The sequence below is a fragment of the Myotis davidii genome, unplaced genomic scaffold (assembly GCF_000327345.1).
Source record: "Myotis davidii unplaced genomic scaffold, ASM32734v1 scaffold164, whole genome shotgun sequence".
NCBI lineage: Eukaryota > Metazoa > Chordata > Mammalia > Chiroptera > Vespertilionidae > Myotis > Myotis davidii.
In genome coordinates, this window is record NW_006296417.1 from 4,563,314 (window position 1) to 4,574,721 (window position 11,408).

The following is an 11,408-nucleotide window of genomic DNA, read 5'->3' on the forward strand; positions in this document are numbered from 1 at the left end:
CTCCTCCTCAATCCTCTTCCTCCTCCTCCTTTTCTTTCCTGCTCTCCCTCTCTTTCTCTCTATCTCTACCTCTCTATCTCTACCTCTATCATCATCTCTATCTCTGCACCTCTATATCTCTATCTAATTTATCTCTATCTCTATCTCTTCTATCATTCTCAGTCCCCACCTCTCCACTCCTTTTTCCCCCTTCTGTCCCAAAACAAGGACTTTCAGCTTAATAAGAAGGGAAAGACCCAGCCGATACCTGTTGGATGAGATAGAAGGTGTCAGCCCTCCATTAACATCCTGAATCATCCTATGAGCAGAATTCCTAGCCTCAGGCCCCCGTATGTGTTCCCCAGATCTGCGTGCCCTGCCCACCTTCCTCTAACCACAGCCGTGTCTGTCCCCGACCTTCAGAGTCTCGGGGAGATATTCTGGCCTTTCCAGTCATAAAGAAACGAACCCAGTGGATCTTAGGGCCATCTAGCCTGGGACTCCCACAGCTTCTCCTACCACGTTCCTATTGTCCGAATTCGGGGGGGCTGCCACTTCCCCCCGTTCGGAATGGCCTGTCTCTCTCTGGCTGTTGCCCTGAATTCTTCTGTCCTCACTTCACCCAGAAGCGAGGCCCGGAGCCCAGGAGGGGAAGTGGCACATGCTTTGTCAGGCGTGACTCTCCCATTTATCTCCGGGCCCCTCCCTGTCCTGTGCAGACAACCTTCGGGGTTTCGCTCTGTCCCTATTGTCCCTCTGTCGTTGTGCAACGAAGGACAAAGTGTCCCCCTTTCAAAGTATTTATTGCTTCCCCCGCGTCCTGTGGGGCGAGCAGCTGTGGATGACATAAAGCCGTTCCATAGAAAGGGCGTCTTATCATCCTTTTGTTTCCCATGAACTTCTGGGCGCACTCGGGCCAGGTCCCCGCCACCCTCTGGAGGGAACGTCCCAGTGTGTTTTTGCTTCGTCTGCGGTAACGCGGGCTGTCATGTTTACTCGGTGTAATCGGAGGCGACCTCTCATTTTTTTATTTTTATGAGTATTAGTATTGCCTGTTGGGCTCTGTTTACTTGAAAGTTAAACCCTGAGGTGGGGTAGCTGCTTTGGCAAACAAACCGAAATGACTCCGCCTGCAACTGGGAGAAAAGACATTTCCTTTGCCAAACACGGACCACCGCGTGGTGGGGTGGCTTCGGGCTCTGAGAGCGCCAGGGGGTGGGGCTGGAGTCCTGGGGTCTGATAGGATCCTCCCCAAGTACCTGTCACCACTAGGTGTCCCTTTGTTCTCATAAGATGGGAACTTGTGCTTCTGATGCAAATGCTTAAAAGCACTTAACTATGTGACAAGCACTCTCTCCACAGTCAAGATGGGAACAGGGCCTAAGAGAGAGGTTAAGAAACCAGCCCAAGGTCACACAGCTGGGAGATGGGAGAACCACATTCCTTTGCCAGAGCTAGCCTTTCCTGTAGACTTTTTTAAAAAATTGATTTCAGAGAGGAAGGGAGAGAGAAAGAGAGAAATATCAATTATGAGAGAGAATCATGAATCAGCTGCCTCCTGCATGTCCCCTACTGAGGGGGGAGGGGATCGAGCCCACAACCCCGGGATGTGCCCTTGGCCGGAATTGAACCTGGGGCCCATAAGCCTGCAGGCCGGCGCTCTATCCACTGAGCCAAACTGGCTAGGGCTCCTATAGATTTTTTTTTCTGGCCTCAATTAGTTAAAATACCTGTACATTTCTATAAATTGTCCATTTCCTTCGAAACTAAATAGGTAGCCACCTGTTCCTACTTTCTGTCTTTCTGTCTCTCTCTCTCTCTCTCTTTTACACACACATACAGGCACACACACTCACCCCCCAGATGCCTGGCTTCTGTCATTTTCTTCCAGCTCAGTTTGGTGATGAACACGATTCAAACAGCTCCTCCTCTGTCAAAGGCGCCACCCAATGCACCGCACTCCCTTTTCCTGTCTGGATGATCGGACTTTAAAAAGAATTTTAGAAGAAACACGCGGACTTTTCCCCTCTGTTTTCTCATGGGCAGCAATACAGAATACAATGGAGACGGCCAGGCGGCCCGATCCACACCGACTACGTGGAGCATTCAAATCTCCTTCTCTGTTTCCCGTGTCTTCCGGCCAGATCTTATCCAGGGATGTGGACCGCGTGAGAAGGATCACCATGGCGATTTGGAACACGCTCCAGTTCCTGAAAAGCTGCTTCCAGTGGGAGTCCACGCTGAGGAGCTCCATCGCGTTTGTGGTGAGCGACCTCTCTCAGGCTCATATTCGTTTCCGAGGCCCAAGTTCACGTGTAGAACACGGGCTTTATGTTAACTGGCGTGAAGCAAAATGCAACACAGAACCTCGTAACAGTTCACACCTGGAAGGAAACTGAAAAACCTAAATGGGCCCTGGCCGGTGTGGCTCAATGGTTAGAGTGCCGGCCTGCGGACCGAAGGGTCCCAGGTGCGATTCCGGTCGAGGGCATGTACCTCGGTCTCATGTTGGGTTCCTTTTCAGCCTCTCTGCCTCCACTTCCTCCCCGAGTTCTCTTACAAACTTTCCATGGAATGTTCTGGGCAAAAAAAAAGGAAGTCAACACCGTTGGTGGCTTCTTCCAGTGGGCACCCCGGCCGGCCTCTGCCAGGAGCAGAGCTTTTGCTCTTTCTCGAGCTGCATTTCTGGCACCGGGAGTTGTAGCAAAACAGCTCTGTTGCCCGGGGTCATGCAGGAGAGTGACAGCCATGATTAATGGGCTGCCGGGCTGATCTGAGGAAAGATTATACCCCAGGAGGAGGACCAGGTTGTCTTGTGAGGGGACTTCTGGTGGGGAGCGGAGCTTGGACGGGGGGGTGCATGGTCTGTTCCCTCTGCCGGGCCGTTCCCTGTGCAGATGCAGGCTGCCATGTCGCTCTCAAATCTCGGGGGCCTGCGGGACAGAAGGTAAAGGGGTGCTCTTCGTGCTCGGCTGCAGACTGATTTTGCAAGGATCCCTGGGTTCATGCGACTGTGGGAGGCCCCACTGTATGGGGGTGGGGGTAGTTTCCATTGGACAGCATTGAAAAAAGTACAGAATCAAGTAGGAATGATGCAGGCATGACCTCTCTCTCTGGGTTGTGCTGAAGGTACTGGGGTGGAAAGTGCTCACTTAAACACGCTTAGTTTTCAGTTTTAAATATATATATATTTTGATTGCAGAGAGGGAGAGGGAGAGCGAGACACATCAAAGATGACAGAAAATCATTGGCTGGCACACCCCACACTGGGGATCAAGCCCACAAGTCAGGCATGTGCCCTGACTGGGAATGGAACCGTGACTTCCTGGTTCATAGGTTGATGCTCAACCACTGAGCCACACTGGCCTGGCTGGAGGCCTTTATATATTAGAAACTAGAGGCCCGGTGCACGAAATTTGTGCACGGGTAGGGTCCCCAGGACTGGCCCACGATCAGGATCGATTTGTGGGGCATTTGGAGGGGCCCCTGCTGGCACCTCTCTTGGCTGGCCTGGGGCCTGTGGACTGGGGGCAGCTCCTGCATTGAACGTCTGCCCCCTGGTGGTCAGTGCACATCATAGCGACTGGTCGTTCTGCAAAATGGTTGATTTGCAAATTAGGCTTTCGTTATATAGGATTGAGCTGCGGTGTGTAAGGGCTCCCTCCACAGGTGTGAAGAGGACCCTTTGGGTGGAGCAGTCCCCAGGGGGCTTTTCCTTCCCCTCCAGGTCCTGGGAGTCCCACTAGCCCCACACGCTAAGGGCAAAGGTGTAGGAATTTTGTTCTCCCTTCTGTTTTGTCAGATAACATGAAAGAGCCTGTTAATATCATGTTAATGTCTCTGTTTTCAGATGACACAAAGCAAGAATGTTACAGGATCACGTTTAGTATATTCTGGCTGTTAATTTTAAAGACTTTATGAAAGCACACCATCCGTCTTCAAGATTCCTTTGGGTGTGTGTATGAATATATCATGTCTTGATGAAAGCAGGCATTGAAGAAAAACAGTCTGTTAAGACCTAGTCCACGTGGTGGCCGGTCAGAAGTGGATGGGCCGACATGAAATAGCTTTAATCTTGTTGGACGGTCCAAGCATAAACCTCCCCTACCATGGGGTCAGTCCTACCCCCATAGACATTGGGGTTGGATTCCCAATAGTAAGCGAAGAAAGTTCGCTTGAATTCTCTTTACTACACTACAAGTGTGGATGTTGCTGTATGCTGTTGAATTCGTTGTTATTGTAGGAAATTAAATTTGGGCTTTCTTAGAGTGGCCAGAGCATTCCAAACCACGCTTCTGCTGGCTCAATGTTTTTGTTAGAGTGCTGATGGGAAATTTTGCTCATTAGGTTTTTTAAGTCTTTCTCTTTCATCTACATTTTCTAGATATTTTTATGTCCTTTTCTGAGTTTTATTGGTTTGGTATTTTTTATATATATATATATACACACACACACACACACACACACACACACACATATATATATTCTCTCTCATCGATGTTTCTAGCTCTCTATCTCTCTCCCTTCCTCTCTGTAAAAAATCAATGAAATGTATTTTAAAAAGAGGTAATGTTGCATTGTGATATGGGCATTATAGAATCAATTATATCTGTGGGTGTTTGGGTTTGGTTTGGTTTGGTTTTCTATCGGGTACTTATATTTCTCACACCCCAATGTTATATGTTAAAAGACCCAAAGAGACATTATGGCATAAATGCATTAATTTTTTCATAGGACAATACAGCCTTCATTTGACAGATGGCATCCTCAGAAGATTATTTAAGAGAGCAAAGGCCCCCTCGTGCTGCAGAAAAGGGCTGCGTTTGTGTAGTTGGCTGTCCTGCCAGTCCCGCAGGCCCACACCTATTGCAGCCAGGGAGGCAAGTCTGTGGGGCATTGATAGATTCCTTGTTTTATTAAATTTTTTCTTGGACGTTTGATGTTAAGAAGTAATCTAAATCCACCATATATCAATGGGCATCTTCATAAAGCTGGGCTTCTCACATCTGTGACTTCTCCCTGAATGTTTTGAGTGCAGCAAAATGAAGAACGTATTCTTCAGAGCTGACAGGGCCTGTAATATGATGCTTAATTTAAAGCATCAATCACGCCCCCCCCCACTCACCCCAATAAAGTTAAAAATACAATTCTCAACTTTCTTAGTGATATCCCATATTTAGCATATTCAGAAATCTTCGTGTGTAGAGATCCCAGAATTTTGAGAAATGATTTCATATTAAACTTAGCCCTAGCTGGTTGGGCTTGGTGGATAGAGCATTGGCCTGTCCAGGGTTCAATTCCGGTCAGGGCACATGCCCGGGTTGTGGGCTTGGTCCCCAGTAGGGGGGCGTGCAGGAGGCAGTCGATCAGTGATTCTCTCTCATCATTGATGTTTCTCTATCTCTCTCTCCTTTCCTCTCTGAAATCAATGAAAGAAATATTAAAAAGAATAAAAATAACGTAAAAGCAAGAGCAGCAATAACAGAACTAACCCAACACACACATGCACACACGCACGCACACACGCACACACACACACACAAGCAGGGGGCATTTGGGAAACAAAAACATTTCTCTGTGTAACATCTTGTGCGTACAGTTTAGGAACAATTTTAATATGAAATCTTAAGGGTCGCTTGTCTAGGATCCCTTCCGTGGCCCAAGGAACACTAATGACAACATTAATTTTCAACATTAATTGAAAATCTGTTTTCAAATGGACTATTAACATAATGCTGGTCAAATATTTTTTTGAAGCCTTACATATTTGTGGGTTAGCTGTGTCTAAAAAATGTACCTTTTCTTTAAGTCCTATCACCAGTGTATTCGCAGCTAGATGTACCTGCCTTTGATTAAATTTCAGCGCGGTTTCTCCGTCCACCGGAAGTCACAGTCACATGTGCAAAGCAGACCTTGCTGTCTGTTTGGTAGGTGTTTGTGCAGTTGTAGCTCAAAGACTCACAGGATTTCCCTGAAGCTGAAAAAAGTTAACAATAATCACTTTCCCTGGAGGAGAAGACTTTTTTTTTATTTCAGAGAGGAAAGGAGAGGTGGGGAGATAGAAACATCAATGATGAGAGACAATCATTGATTGGCTGCCTCCTGCATGCCCCCACTAAGGATCGAGCCCACAGCCCAGGCATGTGCCCTGACCAGGAATTGAACAGTGACCTCTGGTTCATAAGTCAAGGATCAACCACTGAGCCACACCGGCTGGGAAGATATATATATATTTAAATAAATTTTTATATTTTTATTGATTTCAGAGAGGTCTGTCCACTGAACCAAACCAGCTAGGGCAAAATACTTTTAAATGCATACCTATATATGCTAATATGCAAAATATATAAATACATAAAATGCTTAAACTATTTGACAGCTTATTATTTGATTTATTTAACATTTCAGATGATTTCCCAAACTTTCCTTTCCACAAAGGACCACATTATATACTTTTCAAAATATGCTAAAGGTTTTTCTCAGCATTTTTTTCTACGAACAATCCATTATTGCAAATTGTGGTTATAATTTTTACAACATAATTGCACCTTCCATTGACAACTTCTCAGGCATTAACTAATTATGCCATTTAATAAAATTACAGTAATTGCATTAAAAGACTATCTGTTGAAAATGTAAAAGGAGAGTCTTACCTATTTGAGCATATTTTCATGTTTATATTTTCAGCTCCATAATTAAATTTTACTTCCGGACAGAATCGTGGCTCCACCGAGTAAAATCAGTTGGCATTTTGGGAGCGTCTTGATTTTGACCAGCAAGCGTTAGATCTTTATTTTATTTTAACCCCGGATTTTTTAATCCTAGGTACATGTCGATCTTCACATGGCCCCGTTAGATAAGAGGTGAATGGTTAATGCCCCGTTGTGTACTGTAGGTCCAGCCCTATATGGGAACCCTCTGTCACACTCATGCCAACCTTGAGTTTTCTGTTGGGATGCCAGCACACTTTCTGCTTTCTGTGCGTGGTCTGGTGAGGAGCCATGGCCTTCTGCAGGTTCCAGTGGATTCATTCAGTCTGGTTCTGCTGTGCAGAGAATCCCGACTATTGATCTGAACTTGATCCTGCTGTTGAGATCGTAAATGAAGAGAAGACTCCTTGGGAAGTCATGCCATTCCTTGACCCAGCCAATGCTTGGCCACTGTCCTCAGGCTCTGCCCTCTCCCTCCCTCCCTTTCCACAACCATTGTTGTCCAGCGTCTCATACACTGTGAGACACTGAGATACAAAGATGACATCTATGTATATAAAAACCTAAGTGACCTTTACGACCGGCCGATTGCTATGACATGCACTGACCACCAGGGGGCAGATGCTCAACACAGGAGCTGCCCCCTGGTGGTCAGTGCCCTCTCACAGCCAACCTCCTGTGGGCCCTCCCCCCGGCCGGCTGGCCTTGATTGGCCCCTATCTGGACTGGGCGAGATGAGACGGCCCCAATTGGCCCCAATCACCGGCCAGGCTGAGGGACCCCAGCATGCACGAATTCGTGCACCGGGCCTCTAGTTTTCATATAAGCAGTCATCAATCTTACCCCTCTATTTCTCTCTCCCCAGCACCCATTCCCACCTCCTCCGCCCCCCCCTTCCCCCATTCTTTCCTCCAGCTTCCCTCCACTTTGTAGTCAAATTGAGCACCAAAGAAACACAAGAAGGGGGTGGGCAGATATTGGACCCCTTGCTTTTTTTATATTTCTGTTGATTTCAGAGCAGAAGAGAGACAGGGGGAGATAAAAACATCAATGATGAGGGAGAATCATGGATCGGCTGCCTCCTGCACACCCCTCCTGGGGATCGAGCCTGCAACCTGGGCATGTGCCCGGGACCGGGAGTTGAACCGTGACCTCCTGGGTCCAATAGGTCGATGCTTAGCCCCTCAACCACGGGGACTGGGCACTGCTTTCTTTTTATTCCAACTCCTGCTCTGAATGAGGGAGAATCATGGATCAGCTGCCTCCTGCACGCCCCTCCTGGGGATCGAGCCTGCAACCCGGCATGTGCCCGGGACTGGGAGTTGAACCGTGACCTCCTGGGTCCTGTAGGTCGATGCTCAGCCACTGAGCCACGGGGGCTGGACACTGCTTTCTTTTTATTCCAACTCCTGCTCTGACCGCCTGTGGACCCCATCAGAGGGCAAAATCCATAGACAACTAACAACATCATCATCATCATCGTTTGGACATGCGTTTTCCTAGCTTTTTCTTAATCCTGCCCTCCCCTCCCCCGCAGGGGTTGGTGCCCATGAGCCAAGTGGCCAAAAGGTGACCAGCAGAAGGAGACCTGGGGGCAGAGGGAGGGCCCTGGCAGATCTCTCACCCTGATCCACAGGCCCCGGATCCGGGGAGATTTAATTTCGTATTTTTTACAGAGCTGAGTACTTTCCCTTCCCTTTCCATCTGCTTGTGTGTGGGATACTGGGAATGAGCAAACGTTTTGTCTGGTACAGAAATTGAAAAGAATATTAGAAATGAAAAAGATGGAGGAATGGAAGAAGGGAGACAGAAGAAGAAGAAGGGAGTGGAGAGAGAGAGAGAGGAAGAGAGAGAGAGGAGGGAGGCAGCTGGTATGTGAGAAAGCAGTTATAACCAATTTCCTGCGTCAGTTTCGACCTGTTGCACAACGTGCCCAGCACTTTGATTTCTGGCTAATTTGATACGGCCTTTTTTTTTCTTTTTTTCAGTCGGAGCTGTGTCATTTGTTTCTGAGCTGTCCTTGCGTTAGTTAGCCTACCCGGCTGATCTCTGGGCTCCCCATCAGGTGGCCTGTGCCCTCCTCGGGGCCGGGCTTGGCGAGCGATGGCCCTTACATTGCTGTGCCAGGCAGGCGTGCTGGCCAGGGGGCCTGTAATTAGACCCACCCCAGGCGACACTTCCAAAGAGAGCCTGGCAGTCCTTCTGGCCGCCCGCCCGCTCCGATGTTTATGGAGAGAAACCTTCTTTTCTTTGTGGTCTGGTGAGGGTTTACTGCGCTGGGTTTAGTGTTTTGCCATTTGATTTATGATTTAGGAAGGTGTGTGTTTGCTCTCTCGCCTCCTATCCCCAGGTTGTGTCGTCGGCTTTTTAAATAATAGGTCTAATCTGGGGGACGTGTTTCATTGGCCTGATAGCCTAGCTTTCACTTTTAGGAAAAAGAGGTACAAAGGCAAATCGAAATTCCATTGAAGACTTCGCCATCTAAGCCAGCGGTTCTCAACCTGTGGGTCGCGACCCCTTTGGTGGTCAAACGACCCTTTCACAGGGGTCGCCTAAGACCATCCTGCATATCAGATATTTACATGACGATTCATCACAGTAGCAACATGACAGTGATGAAGTAGCAACGAAAATAAGTTTATGAGGAACTGTATTTAAAGGGCCAGAAGGTTGAGAACCACTGACTAAGCCATGTTTGTCTACAGCAGGGGTGGGGAACGTCCGGCCCGCGGGCCGTATCAGGCCCGAGAAATCAATTGGTCCGGCCCTGCCGCGGCATTAGGGGTGAGTTACTTAAACGTTTGACCGAATACAGAGCAGGGTAATTTTTTAAGTTGATGATCTTGTATGGCCCACAAATGATGTTATAAATATCCAAATGGCCTTTGGCAGAAAAAAGGTCCCCCTGCCTGCTCTCCACTGTTTACTGACCTTTTAATCTCCCTGGAATTTTCCTCAAACCCCCAATGCACATTTTTCTGGCTCTTTAAAATGACTTTGCTATTTCTGCCCAAGCTTTTTCAAATTTTTGCTTCAACTCGTTGCCAGAGATGCTTCATTTTGCCAAGAAAAAAATAGAAAGGAAAAGGAGAGAAATACACTGCTTTGCTCAATTGGTGTTAAAACCAAACCCCGTGGCAACTGTGCAGTGGTTCTCAACCTTCCGGCCCTTTAAATACAGTTCCTCATGTTGTGACCCACCATAACATTATTGTCATGGCTACTTCATCACTGTCATGTTGCTACTGTGATGAGTCGTCATGTAAATATCTGATATGCAGGATGGTCTTAGGCGACCCCTGTGAAAGGGTCGTTCTACCGCCAGAGGGGTCACAACCCACAGGTTGAGAACCGCTGGTTTACAACCTGGAAACGCACAGAGCCGTCAGAATGGGAAATCAGAGGGACCTTCATGTCCATCCATCAGGGGAGAAACTGAAGGCTTTGTAACGTTATCTCCCAAGGCCTCCTGGCTCGTCCCAGCCCCTCCACCTTGTCTGCAGTGTGTGACCTGTGGCCATGAACTCTGGAACCCTGGGTTTGTGGGTATGAGTTGCATCCACGCAGTATCCATGCATTTTGTTATTAAAAGTTAAAAACACTTTTTTTTCCTTCAGTCTTACATTTGGAAAACATGTATATATTTTTAAAATATACATTTTTGTTGATTTCAGAGAGGAAGGGAGAGGGAGAGAGAGAGAAACATCAATGATGAGAAAGAATCATTGATCTGCTGCCTCTTGTACGCCCCCTACTGGGGATCAAGCCCGCAACCCAGGCATGTGCCCTGACCAGGAATTGAACCAGGGACCCTTGAGTCTGCAGGCTGACACTCTCTCCACTGAGCCAAACCAGCTAGGGCTGGAGAATATTTTATAAGTTTGTTGAGTGACTGCTCTGCAGGGTTGATGCACCCTGGAGGAATAAACACTGGTGTTAAGTCAGGTGCCTGGCATGACCATGCAGCTGCTGCTGATAGTCTGTGTTTCGTGGCACTTGTAGTGAAATAATATCTTTTTTAAAAAAAAAAATATTTTATTGATTTTTTTACAGAAAGGAAGGGAGAGGGATTAGAGAGTTAGAAACATCGATGAGATAGAAACATCGATCAGCTGCCTCCTGCACACCTCCTATTGGGGATGTGCCCACAACCCAGGTACATGCCCTTGACCGGAATCAAACCCGGGACCTTTCAGTCCGCAGGCCGACGCTCTATCCACTGAGCCAAACCGGCCAGGGTATGAAATAATATCTTACATTGGTTTATTTGAAGAGCTACAGTATACTCAGTATGGATTTACTGGTAGCAGCCTTTTTTTTGTTTTCCCCTGCTCTGGTTTAAGCCAGGTACATGCAATGATAAACTTTTTCCTAAGCGATCCCATAGCCAAAGCTGTGTTCCTGATTGCCACCCTCACATTTTTCCTAAGGAAATTCCTGTAGGCTCATTCCCTCCTCGGCACGCAGCTTTGCAAAATGGACAGTGCGATGGGGGTTTCGCTGTTAAAAAATTAGCTGCCGGTGGCCTCCATCAAGTAACTACAGTTCTTTCTGTGAGTTTCACTTTGCATTTTATTGGGGAATTTTTAAACTTTTGCTAGTGTACATATTTTCAAAAGAAAAAGAAATGATTTCCTGGAAATTTATTGCACACATGCGCACTCACACATGCACACACACACACACACACACACAAGGAGGAAGAAGGGAAGAGAGGGA

General features: G+C 47.3%; 1 protein-coding gene across 3 annotated transcripts in view; it reads left to right on the plus strand.

Moving 5' to 3' along the window:
* The window catches only part of MCTP2 (multiple C2 domains, transmembrane 2), an 89,502-nt gene that overhangs the window by 43,643 nt on the left and 34,451 nt on the right, over nucleotides 1–11,408 (plus strand). For 2 of the 3 annotated variants that reach the window (XM_015569139.1, XM_015569140.1), the window contains one exon: nucleotides 2,124–2,243. In XM_015569139.1, the coding sequence (XP_015424625.1) occupies nucleotides 2,124–2,243 (120 nt within the window). Of the gene's footprint in view, nucleotides 1–2,123; nucleotides 2,244–3,829; nucleotides 4,356–11,408 lie in introns of those variants that run through there. The other variant, XM_015569141.1, reaches the window with a different exon arrangement.